This window comes from Ambystoma mexicanum, chromosome 2p, assembly GCF_040938575.1.
Source record: "Ambystoma mexicanum isolate Mex_15411 chromosome 2p, UKY_AmexF1_1, whole genome shotgun sequence".
NCBI lineage: Eukaryota > Metazoa > Chordata > Amphibia > Caudata > Ambystomatidae > Ambystoma > Ambystoma mexicanum.
In genome coordinates, this window is record NC_090923.1 from 451,885,182 (window position 1) to 451,906,681 (window position 21,500).

Here is a 21,500-nt window from a genome sequence, read left to right on the forward strand (position 1 = left end):
GTGCTGTTTGATGGATTGTGTGTTTTAGAATGCTTCAATGGTGCCAACAATGCATGTTTTGTATTTTCCCGTGATGTCATTGTCATTTGAATTATTATTTTTGAAACTTCAAAAATCCTACATCTTTTTGGTCCCAGAATGTTGCCAAGTATAAATACGTCTACACCTTTTTAAACTTTGTGTGGTAATGAACTATTTCAATAAAAGCTATGAACATATTTTTCAAGAAGTGTCAACATCTACACATGTCTCTTTCAAACCTTCAGCTCGTGCGAAAAAGTAAAAGAAAAAAATCTTGGTACTAGGCGAGCACAAAAAAAGAATATCGCAGTACCCGGAACAAGCATCCTAATCTGACAGCCGTTGGTGTTAAGAGTTGAGAGTGAAGCCCGCGAGTGGGATGAGCGCCGGAGCGGTAACCCCGACCCATGCAGATCCGACCGCATAAGCGCACGCTCTTGGCCTTGAAGTTGTTCAAGGAGGGGAGTCTGGATCTTTCTATGGTCCTATTTCTGTGTCTACTGCTCCCGGGCTACGCGCGGTCAGCATCTGAACATTAACAATCGAAGTAAATACAATTGAGCTCGCATGGTCCGCTGTCATTACGTGTTATTTTTTCCCAGTGCCGATATGCATGATGGGCCACATAGTTAGATACACCTCCGTTTCCCATACACTAGCTCTGAGCCTCTAAACATGAAAACTACAACCCCCGTCAGCCAGCCGCGCAGCGCAGCTGAAAGTGTGCAGGCGGCGTGGGGGGGCAGGGGAGTGGACTGTGGCTGGCACTGCGAGCACAGCCAGCTGGCACTGACAGCCCTGCGTGCTGCCTATGTCCACTCGTTTGTCGTTTTGCCCCAGTGACACTGGCCGCCATGCATTCTGAATCTGGCATAGTGGCGGATTTCGAGGTCAGTGATGAATTTCACGAAGAGCCCAAGACGTACTACGAGCTGAAAAGCCAGCCCATCAAATGCAGGTTAGTGACAGCTGCGAGCTCGAGATGCGCTTGCAACTTGGCATGGACCTGGATGGCAGGAGCCGGATTTCCCAGGACAAGTGATATTGATATTTTAATACACCCTTGATCGTTGCACCGCTATGTTGCAATGTTAAAGAAAATTAGCAACGCTGCGCGGGGCACATTTTGCCACTTGCCCAAGTTCCTTGATTTCATTTAGTGGAAGATGCCTCTTACGGCCAACTTGCAGAAGTGGCCCACAGAGGTGTCTCCACTCCTGAGTAACTGGGACAAGTTTCATGCCTGCAGAGTTGGAAGGTTTACAGTCAGCGATAGCCCTGCAGCTCCACTATCAATGCACTGTGGCAGATTGTGCTTTTTAGTTTTGCGAGTACCAGATGCACTTCAAACCAGTGACTATGCCTGTGTGATGGGTACTGTAGTTGGGAGATGGTGTCAGCGCGCAGTCTGCGTATTTGCTTAGAGATGTTTTTGGCAGCTTCAAGCGTCAGCATTAAATGTGCTCTGAGTGACGCGCGTGTAGCCGAGTACTATTTTCAGAGCGGGAACACTGGCGAAACCACCAGTGGATACATAGAAAGGTGCTTTTTTTTTAACGTTTAAAGTGATTGGTATCCGTTTTTTGTGTGCACACTGTTACACAAATCAAAGCAGTTTCTATGTACACAACTGGCTTGTGAGGTTTTGAATTTTGCATAGTCACGTCCCCCACAATTACACTGTCTATATGATACATTGGATAACCATGGTGAGTTTAATATCAACCCCAAATTTCCCTAAAATGTACACCACCATCGGAAATAACTGTTAGACTCTATTAAGGGACTACGAGGGGCCCCCAGCATACATGCAAATGTGATGCCAGTAGTATCACGGGTTGTGCCACCATGAACCAATATGATCCAAACGTAGGAAGTAGGAGTGGCTGCCTTCTACGTGGTGTTCTGTATTATTGCAAAAAAATCCGGGCGCCCGTGAAGAGAAAGACAGCGCAATAAAAGAAATGGGTCAGCACTTGGGCCCCTGGGCGACTTTGTTTTGCACAAACGCAAGATAAATAAATGAACAGTCGCAGGGTGAAGAGTACTGCAATCCGTCTGAGTGTATAGCTGTAGAGCATGCATTTATTATTTGAATCTTTGCTGTCATTAATAATCTTGTAAGGCATCGATCCAGCGGCTACAAGTAAGCAGTCTCTGTACCAAAGTGGTTCACGTTTCCTCAGTTAAGGTAACGCATAGCCGCTCGCACCTATGTCTACATGTGTACTTTGTTCAAAACAGATGCCTTTCTTCCACTGCCTGTGTGTGTGTGTGTGTGTGTGTGTCGGGGGAGGGGGGCCGGGCGGGGGGGTGGTTACGGGGAAGGGCTTTGCGACGTTGAGAGGAACTTCGAAAAGTGCTGCGTGCCTTTTTAAAACATTTCTTGTAGTGTTTTTTCGTGCGCAGCAGATACTGTCACAGCATTGCTAGCTTCACGTGCAGAGCATCACATAATGCAAAGCATGTGGGATCATTAACAGGGCCAATTTAGAGTTGGACGCTGGTCAGATGGGCCATTTAGTTAAAGCTTTGCTGGACAATCAGCACATAACTCAGAGTAAAGTTTAGGCTAAGCCAATTCAACCTTTTTTAAAAAAATGTATTTGCTTATGCAGTGATTTCTTTTCAGTAATACATTAAGAAAAAATAATAAGCAATGAGGAGAGCTTTATTAAGAGACGTAACCTGACTGCCTACTGTTTGCTCCCCTCCCCCCGTCTACGCTGTTGTTTGGTAAAGTTCTGACTGATGGGTCAATGCTTTTGATTTTGTTATTAATAAAAAAAAGAACTAACAAAGTTGTTTAAGCATATATTGGTGTTGATTCATGAGCGACATAATTGCTGCACATGGGTCCGTTATATCTTATTGAAGATGGTTTTTGTCATTGTCTTTTTTTTACTTCCACCACATGATTGCTTCCCATAGAATCATTTTGACTCTCCTGTTCCTGAAATAGCCCAAGTTTGTCTCTCTTCTACCGAAATGTTCTGGTCTCCCATTGCTATCATGCAATTTAATATAATGGAATAGATCTTGTATAGTTCAGGGACAACTCTCTCCTGTCTTTGCTTGCTCTTCCAAAATATATTTCACTCTACTAAGCGGTCATCCACTTAACCCGCCATTGTGCCATTCCTATTCATTTCTGATGAATTTTAGCGATATTTTGGGAGACCCCACTCAACATAGGAAGGTCCTTTCCCCCTTCCCAATGAAGAGAGAGCCCAGAGCCCACAAAAGACCATTAATTTCTTTGGATTCGTACGCATTAACTATGACTCGTATAGAGCCAAGTAGGCACCTGCCCCCGTGCCAACAATGAGCCAAGTACCAGGCCGGGGTATAAAGAGAATAGATATTTTTTTAAAGTATGTGTTCAAGGAATAATTTCTTTTGACTGGTTACACATGCCACTTTCTCTTTGGCACCAAACAAAACTCCAACAATAAACAGATAAATAGTACTTCATAAAATTTATATGAACAACAAAGCACCGTTACGATTTTTTAAACAGGTCACACATTACATGTACACTGCTTGATACATGGGGTTTCTCTGCACACTTGCTAAATGCTTGCTGTTTTGAAAACACAGATTCGTAAAAATGCATGTGGTAAATAGCATCCGGTTTCCTTTTCACCAAAAAGCAATGCAAAAATCGTTTTGCTCTCAGAGTCACTGTGAGGAATGCGACCATCCGCATGGGGAGTGTGTACCTGCATGGGATTTTTTGATTTTTACAAATGAAAATGGATGATGGGAGATCAGCCTACGAAAATGTGTGGGGCTATGCCGCACACATTTCTCTGCTCACGCCACAACAAACGTATAGTCACAGGTGTGCTACCCAGTAGCTAGAGTGCATTGGACCCGGACTGAACTTACTTGTGCATATTAATCCGGCACTGCGAGCTCATCTACGCTCTTGCCGGCAACTGCCGTTCCATCGCGCTTCCTGGAGGAGGCGGGGCAACATCGTGACACGTGACTCCTTCACGTGATCCTGCGATCATTCAAAGACCGGAGGCTACCACCCTTGCAGCGTTAAGCCCGACAGGTGTAAAGCCCCGAGGCTGTTGTGTGGCTGTTTGGTGGCGATGGTGCAAGGCAGTTGAAATTAAAACAGAACCTGGCGCAGAAAATCCTCACAAAGCAAATAGGGACTGGGCAAGAATTGACAGTGGAGACTGCGGGCATATAGCCTTTGATCCACTGCAAGATACAACGGTCTGACAGACACATCCAGACAAGGGCCCTGCAAACGGAACCCAAGGAAACAACTACCCAATGATTTGGACAACAAAGCACGGAAAAACCGCTAACTTAACACCGCTGCATATGAATCTTAGAGGAAAGTCAATGGAGACGCCTGAAACACAACACGCAATAATCAAATTAGGCGCCATTTACAGAGACACCTCCCTAAGGGAATGCAATACCGAAGCCCCAAACACCTGCATGGAAAGTGACATCAACAAATGTGGAGAAACAGAAATGAATTCAACAACCCATACACACAATGAAAATGAGAGAAATACCAGCAATTCTCCATCTCCAAACATGAAAGAAGACACAACAGAAAACCCCTCGACCAAAGAGTTACTAAACGCACTTGAAATAAACGCGAAGCCTGTAACCGGCCACTTAGCATCTGGGGAAATAGAGGCCATAAAGGTGGAACAAAACAACAGAACTCCCACCAGCCCAAAAGATAAAACAAAAATAACTTTGGAGGGTGAGACAAAGGGTAACGAGAAGACACCCAATCCACTGGCACTACAAGAACGAAGAGAAGACAAAGAAAGAAAACTTATAACCCAACAAGAAAAAGCTGCCAAAGCCCAAAAGAAATGGCAGGCCCTGTATGAAAGTCGCAGACACTTGCAACAACTTGACCCAAAGAAAAATGAGAATACACATCCTAAAGCTGCAAGATTATCACTTGACATAACAGAAATCGAAAACCTAATGATGAATCATGAAAGAAGAAAAGAAGTCTTCGGTAATTCATCATTACTGACAAAGAAAACAGACACAGGTCTATGGATACAAAAGCCACTAAAAGGGAAAGTACCAACATCAAAAGAACAAGATTTCTATAGCAGAGATAAAAGAGCACCAAACCCAAACAACACGAATATAGAAGGGGGAAAAAAACACAAATTCCAAACTTAGAAACATCAGATAAATGCAGCTGCGACCTCCGCTCGGACCACGAGCTAGCATCAATACCAACTTCAAAGCTAGACTTACAAAATATGTTGATAACAACTACAACGCAATCTTTATTACCGTACATGAAGCTACAAGAGGCACTAGTAGACTCAATAAAAGACCAAACAACACTCATGGCTTTGATACACTCCAAACAAAGTTATCTATAGCAACGCATGAATAAAATATTGGAGCGACTAGACATCGAAGCACAAAATAGCCACTTATGGCAAAGAAGGCTATTTGACATCGCCCGTAGCGACAGAGCTGAAAAAACAGACCTCACTCACGCACTAATTAAAATGATGACAGAAACTAACCAAGTGAAATCAAAGCAGATGTTTCATCCAATATACCAAAGTCATAGTAATATGAAAAAACAGCAAGAATGGACTGAGAACAACAAACCCTCTTATTTAGTGGAAAAACATGAAGCAAATAGGAACCTTACTGCTGCAGAAATAAATCTTATTGACCTTACAGGTGAACCCTCCAAGGAAAGGAAGGTACACACCTATACAGATACAGACAAAGGAAAAGAGATTAACAAACCAATTGACGATGAGGGACTTATACACCATTCAAAAGGGAAAGTGACGTATGAAATCTTCTCCAAAGGAAACAAGATACAGCCCAACAGAGAGCAAGAAAAAAAAGGAACAATACCCAATAAACAAAAAAAGCAAAGGGGCTCACGAGCATTCTTGAGAAATCTAACAAATCCTCCAAAAGAATTACATCCCAAGATGAACAAAGCAACACAGCAGAATAAACAAAATAAACTTGAACCCAAAGCAAAAAAGAAAAACCCAGACAACAATGAAGTAGACACAGAATTAGATGAACTAATCAACCTATACGGAGGACGAAATTGATCAATCTGAAGAAGCCCAAATCGAAATGGCAGAGGCATCATTGATTACGGTAGATGAGTATGAAGGTGAGAAGCCAGAAGAAGATCAAAACCTCGAAGAATCAGGATATGAAATGACACTCGATGAAATATCCAAAATAGAATGGGAAAACAACGATGAAACAGCATCGGATGCGAATAACCATCCCTCACCCATAAGGGAGTCCCAAAGCAACAGCGATGATGATAAAACAACCGATGGAGAAACAGAAAAAATAATAAAACTGCCAATTTTTGTGCTTACACAAAAACAGCAGACAGAAATAAAAGTCATGAAAATAAAATTATCAAGAATAACAACAAAAAATGATAACCTAATCATGGACCGCTCAAATGTACTAAGATTGATACAAGTCATTCCTAACATGAAAGAAATTATAACAAAAGATATAAGAACAGTCGAATTCTGTGATGAAATAACATTGGCCCAAGTGAAGATACTTTTTGACTCTGAAAAAACACTGAACAAAATGATAGACAATAAAAATATTTGTAAGCAGCTAGGCTTCGAAGTGACCCTGATCGAAGAAATACACAACACAGAGAGGGGAGAAAAAAACAAAAAACAGTAAGCTGGACCCAGCCTGAAATGAACCAAAGCAAATACGAACTGGACGATGTCTATAGGAATACATCACCGGAACACAAGAACGATGGCGACATGTATGAGAGTAGAGCAAATGACAACAAAGATTACCAAAGTCGTCATGACCTTTATAGAAAATATGGAATATGGAGGCAATCAGAGAACTTACCCCAAATGCAGAAGATAGACACAACCAAAGAAGATAACAATTAAAGGAAGAAAGAAATATCAGGGAAATATGGAAAATTCTTAGGGGTTCTAACAATTATATTCAACCCTCTTTTGAAACCGCCCTGGATGGCAACTCTTGGCTGTTTTCTTTAAACAAAAATATCTTTTACCAAGTTGCTTTAAAGAAGTTGATATCAAGGTGTTACTTTCACAGATTCCTCTGCTTTGTCCTTGGTCTTTAGAAGATGTCCTCTTTGCTATATCTAAATTGAAAAGCTCAAAATGTGCAGGCCCTGATGGTCTCCCACCCTGTGTCATCAAAGACGACCCGCTATTCTGGGCTGATACACTTTTAAGGATTTTTCAGTCCATCTTTGTTGCAAAAAGGCTTCCAGCTTCATGGACATCTTCCATTATTATCCCCTTACATAAGCAAGGGCCGTTAAACAATCCTTTAAATTTCAGGCCCATAGCATTGATTGATGTCGCAGCTAAGGTTTTCACACTACTTCTTTTACAAGATTTTGAAAAACATATAGTAGAAAAACACATATTAAACAAAGCACAGACAGGTTTCGGAAAACATCTGGGAACCCAATTAAATGCAACTATTTTAGCCCATCTTACTGCGGGGGTACACAATTCCCTTACTGGACCTGTCTTTATTGCTTCTCTAGACCTGTTGTCCGCATTTGATTGCGTTATTCGCAGTAAACTCTGGGAAAAAATGTTAAAACTAAAATTTCCGACTCCCCTAGTTGCACTTATAGCTTTGCTGCACTACCAGACCTCCTTCAGAGTTCGTATCTCTAACAACGGCCTACTGACTGAGGCTATCCCTACATCAATTGGTGTGAAACAAGGTTGTAACCTCGCGGCAGTGCTTTTCAACCTCTATCTGTCGGATATTGAAGACCTCTGGGATTCTCCACTAATTAACGCGGTTCAACTTGGCAAGCTTAAACATTCGTGGCTAGCGTATGCGGACGATGTGCTACTTTTTGATAGCACACACTCAGGTCTCCAGAAAAAACTCGAAATCTTCTATCAATTCTGTGTAATAAACAACCTCACAATACATTTTGCTAAATCCAACATCCTAGTTCTATCATCTAAGAAAAAGGTGCGCAGATTTTGTTGGCATATCAATCAAAATCGTATACAAATTGTTGACCAGACTATTTATCTTGGTTACAATCTCGCTAATAATTCCTCTGCTTTTTTCTGGCATAAAGCTTTATGTGGAAAAATCATACCTTTACAGAATCAAATGAAAATAATTTTTTGAAAATATTGTAGTTTTTCCTTGGTACCTGTGGAAGCAATTATTTTATATGGTCTTGATATTTGTCTCTTAGATCTATCCACTTTTTTTAATAAACATCAAGCAAAATTATGGAAGGCTACTTTGGGATTCCCCTCATATCTTCCCAATGCCATCCTTCGCCACGAACTAGGCCTCAATTCGCTGTCTGCACGGTATAATTGGTGTATTCTTAAAATATTTGCCATGATGAATTTTCCAATTGAAAATTCACTTTATGAAGACCTCTATTTCATGTTACATACTTTACATCCAAGGTCGATAAAGAATTTTCAAAAGCGGATATTCTCGATTCTTTCTGGGATAAATATCGCCTCTCAAGATTTAGAACATCAAATAATCACTGCACACAAACGTCTTTTTTGGAATTATTGGGCAAATACCTGTGATCAAATTGCATCGTATTCTTCATTCTCTGAATATTCTTCCTTTAGACACAATCAAATTCCACGCCTACCCTATCTTTTGCTATGCCCGAGTGCGGAAATTCGAATGCAATATATATGCGTTTCCGTTTAGATCTTCTTCACACAAATGTACGCACACAACATTGGGTAAAAGATGCTAAGAGTGTGGAAAATACTTTGTGCAGATTCTGTAAATATACGAATATCCCTGAAACCTTAAAACATCTATTTCTTATATGTCCTTTCTTTGAAACAGACAGAATATCTAATTTCTATGCTTTCACCAATACACATTCACAAGTTGGGAGAGAATTAATATGGTCTCGTTGCATGTGGGGATCTTGTAACTCCATCATTCTTGCAACTGTTCGTCTAGTGAAAATTATTGATTCAGCTTTAAATTTGTGTAGTGTGACTTAAAGTTTATAAGTCGATACATTTACTTTTCATTCTAATTTACATGTTATAACTTCTATATTAGTGAATCTTGCAATCAAATCGTATTCATTATTTCTTCTGCATAGCCCTTATTTTTTGTAGATACATGTTGCAAGGATAGGTATATATTCACTTGTTTTTTTTTAACATTTGCAATTATGAAAGTTCTTTTATATAATGTTGTAAAGTAAGGAACTGCATAAGTATTGTATTGATATTTTGTAAAGATGCGTTTGCATCAAAAACAACATTTTAAATTAAAAAAAAAGGAAGAAAGTCTACATCCAACCAGGATCTGCTCATGGAACACGCAGGGACACAGCCATTTATTCAATACAACAAATTCAAATCTTATAATGGCTGACATAATCTGCATCCAAGAGTCATGGATAACGCAACAACCAATAGCAGATGGATACACCATACTAATGAATTCTGCAATCCAAAAGCAAAAAGGCAGACTGTCTTCCGGACTCCTAACTTTAATCAAAAATGGACAAAACATTGACATACTAGAACACAACAACTTAAACCCATGGACTCAAATTACCATACTCAAGCAACGAACAGACAATAAAGAGAAATAATCTACAGTTAAGGATCATAAGAAGGAATGCTTATGGGCCCTAATGAACCTATATTGGAACCCAGCAGGAATAACGTACGAGAAATTTATAGACACAGTAACATCAGCAATAGATAACACCAAAGGAAAATATAACGAGATAGAATTTATATTATGCAGCGATTTAAACATCCATATATTCAATGCAAAAGGGGAAGAAATAGAAAAATCTAACCTATCACCCCGAGCTAAATGCTGGATTAAAGAATTATATTGCAGAAATATTAGGAGATCTGACAGTCTCGACATAACCACTGGAAATCAAAAGGAAACCTGGGCAAGAGGCAAATCTACCGCCATAATTGATTACATATACATGGCCGAAAATGTACATAAAGATTTGCGGGAATCCAGAAACATCAAAACGGAAGAAAGTGATCATTATATACTGGAAAGAATGCTGAATACTGGAAAAATGGTGAAAGATAAAGCAGATTCAACAAAAATCGAAATAAATATCAGCAACAACAGATTAAGAATTGGGGGGAAAAGAATGGAAGAATTGCCAAAAATAATGAATAACTCAACACTAGATGATCTAGAAAAGAGCAACTATGGATGGTTACTGTCTCCTTACAGATGCAATAATATACAAAATGGAAAGTCAACAGCTAAGAAACACAGCCATGCATACAACAACAATATAATGAACAAAAAAAGAGAATTGAGAACAAAAATAAAATTACTAATGAAACAAAATTTACCGGATAAATATAAAGAAATCAAAACAGCAAAACAACATTACAGAAATTGGCGAAAGAACAACAAAGCCTTGATATTACAAGAGGATGCAGAAAAGATGCTGCTGATACTAAAGAACAGAAACACAAAACAACTATGGGCGTTACTACATGACAAAACCCACACACAAAACAGCATGGTAACTGATGTACCAGAAGCAAGTTGGACGGCAATTTCACAGAGATCTACGGGGGCAAATCCACAATGAAAGAAGCAAACAATATACAGCAACACATATGGCAATGGGAATGGGACCATGAAGATCTAAAAAGGGCGATTAATACTCTAAACGCTTCTAGAGCCCCAGACCCGGATGGCCTGTCCAACATGATAATCAAGCAGAATGCAGCAGTATGGACAGAAATATGCAAAAGCATCTTCCAAATGATACAAAACACAAAAACAATCCCGAATACATGGTAGCAGGCCACCATTGTACCCATATTTAAGCAGGGTGACACAAAAGATCCACGAAACTACGGACCGCTGGCGCTCCTAGACCCTTTGGGAAAAATTTTTGCTAAAATATTACTAGATAAACTTGACAGATGGGCAAAAAAAGAAAAAAAATATGCTACAAGACAAACTGGTTTCATTAAAACACTGGGCACCAATATCAACCTATTTCTACTAAACATATTAAAGCATGAAGCCATAAGAAACAAAATCCAAATCTATGCCGCTTTTGTCGACTTACGGCTAGCATTTGACTCTGTCAACAGAGACATTCTATGGGATAAACTGACCGCTTGGAAGTGTCCAAAAGACATCATCGAACCGATTAAACTCTTATACGCGGACACCAGCGTTAGAGTCAGATTATCGAAAGAAGGAGCACTCACGGATCAAATCAGACCATGGAATGGACTAAAACAAGGATGCCCATTGGCAGCCACTTTATTTCATCCTTATATGGCAGATCTCGAACGAAACATCTATACACCTCAAACAAACCCCCCAAAAATCAATAACACAGCGATACCTTGCTTTATATATGCTGACGACATAGTACTCCTGGCCAAAACTCCGAGAGGATTACAGATTGCACTTGAAAAATTTGAAATATACATGACAAAGAACAAACTGAAAATAAATATGAAAAAAACTAAAATCATGACTCTAAAAAAGAAAACAATATCAATCGCCAGCTCATCTCCTTTTATATAGGCAAGGAAAAAATGGAAACAGTAAAAACCATAAAATATCTTGGAATATGGATATCCCAATCAACAACAGAAGAAGAATGGGCAGCACATCTTAAAGAAAAAACCTTGTCCCTAGCCCGACAAGCAAAAACAATACATCGAAAGTATGGAAAATTCTCCATGACCCCAGTAGTTACATTCTACAAACAAAAAGTCACGGCCATCTTAACATATGGAGCAGAAAGCATGATAAACATCAACAATGACATCTGGGATAAACTAGAAGGGTGTTTCTGGAAAAAAGTGCTAAATTTGCCAGCTTCCCTACCTACCATACGAATCCGAGCTGAATTTGCACTTCAATCGCTTGAGTCCATTGTTTTATGGAAACAACTTGACATATACAGGAAAATAATGACTAAAACCAACACCACACCTTTGGAAATATTCAGAACAGAAAACAGCTGCAACTGCGATCATGTCTTGGAAAAATGAAAAACAGCGACAGAAGTGAAAAGAAAAGAGCAAGAAATATCGATGGAAATGCTAACAGAGAGACCAGAAAAAGCGAAAACAAAACTAAAAAAAAATGATTGGATGAAAACCAACCGAGAGAAAAACAAATACCGGCACAACATACAAAATCCATCTGACAACAGAAGACTCAATCAACTTCCTTCATACTTACAAATATTTCCATCGTCTAAAACAAGAGACACATTTATGAGATTGCAGCTAAATATCTTCCCGACCCGAGAAATAATGGCAGCCAGAAAACAAATACCCAATTGCAAACAATACTGCTGATTTTGCAAGAACCCCCAGATGACCGAGAGCCTTCATCATATAATTATGATATGCCCGGCACTGAATGAAAAACGACAACAATCAAGAGAATGGTTCATGAACACACAAACTGTTCTAACACCAGAAGAAGATCGTTGGGCAAGAATGCTCTCTGGAAACAAAAAAAAAGTAGTATTCGCCCTAACATCGTTCTGGAACAACATCATGAACAATAAAGGAACAGAGTAAAATATAAGCACGCGGGATCAAAACATGAAGCAAGAATAAGAATAAGGATAACATTTTAATAGCCCACACTCTGCAATTTGAGCAATAAATACAATGAAAGTCAGATGAAAGGTTTAAAGCGCAAACCAAACATAAGAAAAAAAAATAGTCACATGTACTCCAGAAGGACACAGCCTACATGTGCCATCCTCCCTTGTCATGTTCAGCTGGACTGTGACAGCCACAGTTACATCAAAAACGTCTCAAAGGGGGAAGGCGACACCCTCCTCCGGCCATGGACAGACTAATTAAAATATCAAATGCTCCATGGATCTGCCTTCCTATTGTCTCAACTGCTGAGAGTTAATTGAGGCAAGCCTGCGAAAGGGGCTTGTTCGCAGAACAGATAAAAGGAAGGTAGGGCTAACATCTCTTTGATATGCAATGTGTCAACTTGAAGCTAGTTCCCACCCCCCCTGTATGAAGGACAGTGAATGGCATGTCTGGGTCAACTATTTACCGTAGGCAACCCCTGCAGAGCGCACCCCTTTCAGAGGTAGAAGTATGTGATTTAAGGGAGACAGAAACTCTGCTCTCGTCACAAACTTCAAGGGAGACCTGCGCTTTGATCAAGAGTGACAGAGGGCCCAGTTAACCAGTGAGACACTTTGATCTACAACAGACAGGAAGATGGGTGGGACTAAGGAGTACATGATGTTAGCCCTTACCTTCCTGTTGCAAGGACTCTGCCCCTGATCTCACACATAAGAGAAGATTGTTGGTGGGGACCTGGTTTGGTTCCTTACGGTAGGCTTAGCCTGCGCCAATCACTGGGGTCCATTTGGCTTTTAAAGAGGGCTGAGCCCCTCACTAGCCAGATCACCTGACGACTTCGAAAGGAGTACGAAAAGGACTCATTTGGACCCTGGCTAGAGGTACAGACTGCCTTACATCATCCGCCAGTGAAGGAAGGCCAGGATTTCCAAGAGCAAGATCCCTCCCCTAAACATCTCCCAGGGAACAGAGAGAGATACCGGACCCAGAGGACCCGTCCAGCAGCTCCAAAACCGGTACCCAGCCATCACACAGCGTGCCCTGCTAGGTTCTGCCAGCAAGCTTCTTAGGTGGGAAGTGCCCGAAAGTCTCTGAACAAAGGACAATGCTGTTGCCTGCAAACACTCTCCTCAGCTTTGGGCTGTCCACCTTGAAAGGACGCCACAAGCCCTGTGAAGTTGCTAGGAGGAGTGGCACACAAGCATCAACCAGCGTCCATGTTTTAAGGAGATTTTCAAGGCAGTCGAGCCCTCGAACTGCGACCGGCTGCACCACTGACTGTTGTCACGTTGCAGTCACTAAAGCCGCGTGAGATGCCTCGACCAGCCTTCCAAATTCATCAACCAGCACAGAGACAAGAATTCTTGATCCAGAACCACCGTGTAGGCCAGTCTGCAGTCGTCCGTCCAGCCACGCTTGCAAAACTGCCTGCCGCTGATACCCACAGCAGTCTCCTGTCTTGAACTCTGTTGCAGGAGCTGCAAAGCGTCCTGGAACAAACTCAATGCTTTCGAGCATCAGGAACGTCTCAAGCACCAGGTACATTGTGGTTCTGTTCCTATGACCCTTCTCTGAAGGCCCCTAGTGACATTTAGGACCCCTTGCTCTCTTGGTGATTTTTAGGCAAAGTTTGTTGCAGTACCCTCTGGGACCACTACACACAGCTCTGACTACAGGTATAGGCAACCCATCCTTTGGTATAAGCTTGTACTAAACAGTTTTGGCAGCGTGATGAGCAGCCAAGCTTATCTCAAGAGGGCTAAATGTGAGCTGTAGTGGAGGTACACAAAGATACACAGTTACAGGTATTCAAATAAACTCTTACACTCAAGGTTTCTTGCATAAACAATTATGAATTTATTTATCAGTCCGTTATAAAGCCTTCTTCAGAAGGGAGCAATAGAATAGTAACACACAAATATTCTTCAATACTGTACACTCTGAGTTTCTGAATCAGAAAATACCCTTTTAAGATGGCCCACAGACACAACCTACATCCACAGGTGACTTCAATAACTAGCGTGCTGGGGACATTAATATCTTCCTGTTGGCATTCAGAACACTCTTAAAAGTTAGTAAAAGGCAAAGGTTATTAGAACACAAGAGACCACAAATATTCTTAAGCAGGCAAATACTTTTGGATCCTCCAAGAAGAGTCATACAATTCAATTGTCTAAGCCAATGTCAATGGGCAAAAGTCTTCTATAGGATGAAGCACTTCTGGTAAGTAAATGGAAAAGTCTTTGCACAAGTTCTTAGGAGTCTTTGATGAAAAGAAGAATCAAATGTAGGGCCACACGCTGATTAGACTTGTGAGTTGTAGAAGTTTCAAGCAATTCTACAGTAAGAATTTGTTTTACAGTACCTTAGAAATGAAGAAAAGATGCAGCTGATGAATTCTGTTCCTGTGCAGCTCTGCAGATCTCACTGTTTATCGGCCTCAGTCGTGGGGACAAGAGGGAGCACACCGGGGGACTCCTGCAATGCACTGGGAAGTTCAAAACTTGCAACCGGCAAACTTCACTTTCAGTGGCTTTTCAGTGTTTCAGCTCCTCGCGTTTACTACAAATAGCAACACCACGGTTCCTAGCTGTTGAGATGGACTTTCCTCTTTTCTGGGGTCCTGCACTCCGTTGAGGGGCTCTGGCTTGGTCAGTCCTGCTCCTTGGGAGTCCGGAGGATCTTCCAAAAGCTCTAGGCCAGCTTAAATGCAACACACACAGTCTGGTGTTCCTCTCCCTGGTTATACGGTTTCCAGCAGTAACTCTGTGGAAATTCAACCAGCTCTGAGATGGATGTCCAGGTGGCTTACTTTGGAGATGATTGGGCCCACCAACTCAAAGGGAAAAGTCATCCTTGCAGGGGCTTCTCTGTTGATGCGAACTTGGCGTTTTGGCACTGCAGCAGGGCTTCACCGGGCAAACCAACGGTCCAGGAGTTGCAGCAGGCGTCTTCTTCAAGTTCTTCTTCGGTTTCTTTCGTCCAGTGGTCGACGCTGCCCTCCAAGCCAAAAGACTCGCCTTTTATTCAGTTGTCACCCATTCATTCCAGCCTAGCTGTCAATCACCCAGCAGGGTGGCTGTCCTTGCCGGACAGTCAGCCAGCTAATCACCACATAGTATATTTGGGTCTCCTAGGAGACTAAGCATAGGGAGTTTCGGGCACCTCCCTCACATCCTGCCTACCCCAGACACTCTGGAGCCAGAGGCGGGTTTCACTTGGAAACCCAGCCAAAGGCGAAATGAATAAAGAGTCCAAACCTGGTTTGGCGTGCAGAGAAGATTTCTAGAAGAACCTTTCCACAAAGAAATGGCAAAAGAAAAAGACTGGGCTCCATTTTGATAAAGATGGCTCCCGTGGTTGCTTTACAGCAGCTTTGAACACAGCCCGCGGTAAATGCAAACCATGGTAGTTCAAACAAAACCACTGCCACCAGCTATCTATGAGAAAAGTGTAACATAAAAATGTTACATTAGAAGCTAGACAAAGGGGATACTAAGTATCCCCTCCATCGCTCTACTGTAAGATAGTGTGTGCTGGGTCTAGCAAGTTACAATGGTAAGTAAAGTCAATTTCACTTCACTGCTCTGGGAAATAGTAGCTTATCCCAGAGAAGGTAGTTAAACCTTTGGGAAATCTGGAAGACTTCTCTGTGTCACTGCACTGAAGGTGCTGTGTGACACAGTGTAAAAGATAATGCCTATGGAGTTTGTCAGACTCCACAACCAGAAGAAACACAGAGGTAAAATTCACAGTAAAATACATGAGAGAGTGGGAAAAAGGGTCACACTCTCTTCAGGTTAAAAAAAATCAAGTCCTCAAAATCTAGCAAAGTTGCTGGGGGTCTCTATGGTGGAGGGAATTAGTACATTTTTGAGAATTCTCCCTAGCAAAGATGAAACCAAATAACCTTGAACAGTTAAGACTGATTCTTTTACCTACTACCTTCCTGTCAGAGTGCATCCCTTTCTTTTGTGAAACCGTCTGTCCTCAGTGTTCCTTTACAGGGTGGGCTTTTGTTTGTAGTGTGCTAGAACCATTTGTAGTAATAATAATAAAACTGATATGTTTATACAACCTTGACTGGACAGTTCCTTTTATCATTGGTTAATAATTGTATTTTCACTGTTTTGCAACTAACCAACGATCCATGACCTTGCGGAGATAAGCCTGCCATTCCATCCACGTTACCAAAATTGGACAAGGAGGTTTATAATTGACTTGTGTTTCCAATCTGTTCAGATCCCTTCTGGTGTACTACAGGTGTGGGGCTGATTGATGGATTAGAAACTGATATTCATCCCTGGACCACTGGTGCCTCGGAACTTGATTCGTCACAGTCACTTTCAGGAGAGAGTGTATATTGTTCAAGGGAAATTACACTAATTTCTTTTTGCAAAGCACTTCTCCCCCCAGCACCAAAGACCCAGGCATCAGTGATATGCAGCACCCCTCCGTTTAAAGAACAGGTCTAGGGAGTGGGGACAGTTTAGGAATTTCGTTTTGGCCAAGGACGCCCCTTTTTTTTAAATACAATGTTTAAGAAGTGGTGAAAATTGGGATTTTCATTTTAGGATAAGTATACCTTTTGATTAAAAGCACATTTTGGGAAGGGGTACAGGTTGGGAATATCATTTTAGGAACCAGGACCTTTTTGTTTTAAAGGCAAGGTTTGGGAATGGAAACAATTTAAAATTTCGTTTTTGTGGCCAAGACACCCCAACTACTTTATGTGACTATAACATTATTCTCGCCAGGAGAGAGGGAATAAGTTTCAAACTCTTCCAAGCTCCCCTCTCTATTTGGGAGTTAAATTAATATACAGTCAAAAAAGCAAAGGGTTTACACAATTGTCCCCACCCCCCACTATGAAGGGAAGATATTAAGGCAGGCAGATCCCCCACACACTTGGTTTCAAATGGATACATTCTACCTCCTCTTAGGAGGAAAAAGATCTGAAGCAAACCACTTGTGAAAATGCCTGATCAATAGTAACTTATCACGAAATAGCACAGAATTGTGTTTGATCATTTTAGCTATAGCTATTGCTAAATTAATGTTTGATCAAATATAGATTTAGTAAAATGCACTACAGATCCAGAAGGTTCTTCTTAGATTTTTACTTGCTCACATACCCTGACCTTTAAAAGTGAAAAGGTCTAGAGGATGGATCTGCGTGTTGTTGTTTGGTCCGGGTCAATGTAGATCTATCATCTGTTCTTTGCCTTGCAAGACAAATAAAGCTGTCTCTGTCTCTGCTACTACTCTACACTGAACTGTCAGCCTGGTTTTCCAAACAATCAGTATGGATGAACCATTGGGCTGTGTTGCCCACTTTGGAGCCACAAGGTGTGAATCCACAGAATAACATTTTGTGATCTTGACAACAAAAGAGACAAGATAAGGCAGAAAGAGATGTCGAAATAGAATGAGATAAGGAAGAATGTTTATTTAAACATTTCTTCTGAAGTTCCACTGCTTAACGAAATACTGTACTACTATACCTATGACTTTTTGTTTTCTAATTCTTGAAGGTTTTTGAATACTTATATAAACAAAAATATTTTTTAACCCGAAGTTTCAATCTGTCATCCTGCAGGCTCCATGGAATTCAGTGTTCCCTTTTATATAGACTTACCTCTTGAGGATATGTTATTGTATGTGTTCTTGTCGGTTTGTCTGTCTAAATCTTTGCGTAAAATATGTTTTCATTGACATCTGCTTAGCTCCTGTCATAACTTTCAGATAAAAGCAAAACAGCCTCTGGTATTAACCTTCTTTGTTAGAAAGGGTCTGTGAAACACTAACACATGTCTGATTTTTGCAGAGAAGGCAAGTTAATTCTGTATTTTTATCTACAATTCTACATTGCTTAAATCCTGTGTTATAAGGGTGTGTACATTTATGAAGATTTGCGAAACACGAGAGCAGTGTTGAATTAAAAGAACATTTAATATAAAACCATGTTTATTTCTGTTAATTGACTACTCTCAGAACATCCCTTAAACCTCTAATGTGCTTCATATGTCTTTTTGAGAACTACAGAAATGTTAGAAAACATAGTACTAGTTTAATCACAGGTGAGAGTATATTGCAGCTATGAATGAGCATTGGCAAGAAGCATTCTGGGGTACTGTATGGCTCACGGCATGATTCATAAACCAGAAGCGTCCAGCAAGCGGGGTACAGCAAAAAAGTAATCCCCAATAAATAAAACCTTTCCTCCAACAATTGTGAAAGTCAAAAATGCACCATGTTGTTTGTCAGTCGAATCAAATCTTTTGTTAATCTATGCATTTCCTTTCAACTGCATCATCATCATTAAAATGTAGATTAGGCAGTTTAGAATATTTCCAAGGCCATTTTTGTTAAAGATGTTGGGCAGAATTTCTCATTAAGTGGGTCATGATTGTTTAGGGTAATCCCCTCCCACACGGAGGCCGATTGTAGATGCGTGTTGCTCTTTCCGTGGATTCACGGCCAATTGAGGGTCTTAGTAATGCTCATGCTTCTTCAGGGTTTGTGCAGGAATGGGGATTGATAGCAGCACAGAGGTACTTTCAGAGAATCCTGAAACCTTGGATATGTGTAAGTGAATAGTCTTGAACAGCCGAGTGGCTAGCAGCGGCTTTGTTTCCAATTTCAATGGTGTGCCATGTAATCCAAAAATGTAATGTTGAGGCTGCAATTTCCCAATGTAGTGTTGTTCCCATACTTCTAGTCTTCCTTTAAATGCTCTAGTTATTATTCATTTTGGGATGAGATGTCAAGTAACTAGCTGAAATCTTTGGCTAAAGTGTGTATTCTTTTCAATTCCAGAGAATAAGACCACCCCTACAGATGTTCTCTACATTTTCTCTTGGGTGTGATGCGTCTGCATGATTTGTTCCTGCACGATTGTAGGAGCACTGCAAAGGAATCCTACATATCACAAGTATATGACAATTTAAATAAATCTGATACCAGTATTCCTGGATATTCTGTATGGAGATAGAATGCAGGGCTGGTAGATAGTTCACTGAATGCCACCCACTGAAGCCCTTGTTCAGTGCCAGAACTCTGCACCCTTTTTAACATACCTGTGGCTGTCCTAGCTCGGTCCTCCTTTACATACATAGGCAAGGGAGGGTCTCATCATGCAAACAATGCACACAGAGACATATGACTGGGTCCACTAGTTAGTATGGGAGTGTATATTTGGGAGGGGGTGTGGGGCTACAGTTTAGGTACCCTTGCCAAAGAAAGGAAGTCTGTTTGGATCCTCAGGGTGGCATTCATTGGCTGGGTATAGGTGTGGTAACAACAGGAGACCCTGCCTTAGCACCTTGCACTTCAAACCTCTCCTTGCACTCAGTGCATGTCTTACCTCACAAAATATGTATTGCATATACTACTGTTAAAAAGTAAAATGCATAGATTACCAAGATCTGAGAGCTGGCAGAGTCTGTGTTATAGACTAATGGCATGGTCTCTGTATTAGGAAAATAAAGGACGGTCTGTTTTAAGGACAAGAGTGGCAGTCACGCAGGGTGCAACATTTACACTTGCCACTATATTTGACTCTTGGCGAGTAAGAAATGGTTCACTGGGTGTATGTTTAGAATTGAGGTGACGTGTGACATTTTATGGCTGACAGCCTGAAATGTGAATTCGTGTCCCCTGAGTCACTGCGTTCAGGGGCTGTGATGCCATCTGTGTATTCGGCTGACAGTCTATCAGCATTAACTCAATATGCAAGACAGTAACATGTTCAGGTGGCAATAATGCGCCCCTCCTACACGAATGCCAGATCTCCACATGTATACAACACACCGGTTATGGATCACCGAGATTTCGCTATTACGCACCAGTGACTAGTGGCAAGTGCATATTGTGTGGCCTGCTTGATAGGTCTGTACGGGCATTTCATGGAGTTTGTTGTGCCAGAGAAACAAACCATCTTAAATCTGATTCAAATGTGTTGACATGCTGAAAGGGATACAACTGTTATAGATTCATGACTTGCAGTGGGGTTGTTTCTATTTTACTAGGATGCTGGCAGCTCAACGAAAGACACACGAAGTAAATGTGAGATGAACGCGTTGCACACATGTGACCTATTGCATCAGAGTAACAGCACACTGCCTAGCAGACATATTCTATACAGATAGAATACATGCATAACATTTGTTATATTCCCTGTAAAACATTTTTCTGGATGTTCTTATAGTTTGCTATTGCAAATGTAGAGCATCTTACATGGTATGTTCACTATTTAGAAGAAATAACTGTTGTAGAAATCATTGTGCTAATGCCTCTTAACATCGGTGAATATCTCAAGCAGCTATTCCACTAGTTGTATTTCTGTCAATAGAAAGATTTAGATTTCTCACAGGGCTGTTGCAGGAGTGTTTATCAGGGTCCCGGTGTCAACCACTTGCTCTGTGATTCAAGTGAAAGATATATTACAGTGGTGGCGTATTTGTAGAAGCTGGTGCCACTGTGGAATTCGTAAGAGTTATCATGTGTTTCTTTAAAGAACTTAACTTGTTTTTATGTTGCTTGATTCCCTGTTTGTTTTTACTTCACATTTCTGCTGCATTACAGTGTGATTTAAATAAATATATTAAAAGGATCCCAATCCATAACAAGCAGATACTCTGCAATGCAGAGAGTGTCTTAAATAGGGTTTATTAATTAATATATTTGTTGGTAGCACCCAGACCCGGAGGTATCACAGCGCTAAATGTACAATGTTAGGAGTTGATGGTCGCAGTATAGTAAATGCACACATCATAGAAGGGGAGTCCTACAGGATATGATAGTTGCGTTACATCATAGATAGTGAGTCAGGTTAAGGGA

General features: G+C 41.0%; 1 protein-coding gene across 3 annotated transcripts in view; it reads left to right on the forward strand.

Moving 5' to 3' along the window:
* Positions 1-735: 735 nt before the first annotated feature.
* MITF (melanocyte inducing transcription factor) overlaps positions 736-21,500 on the forward strand; it is a 937,190-nt gene continuing 916,425 nt past the window's right edge. The window contains exon 1 of one of the 3 annotated variants that reach the window (XM_069643815.1): positions 736-979. In XM_069643815.1, coding sequence (XP_069499916.1) covers positions 876-979 — 104 coding nt within the window. In that variant the 5' untranslated portion in view covers positions 736-875. The remainder of the gene's footprint in view (positions 980-21,500) is intronic. The other 2 variants (XM_069643819.1, XM_069643820.1) reach the window with 2 other exon arrangements.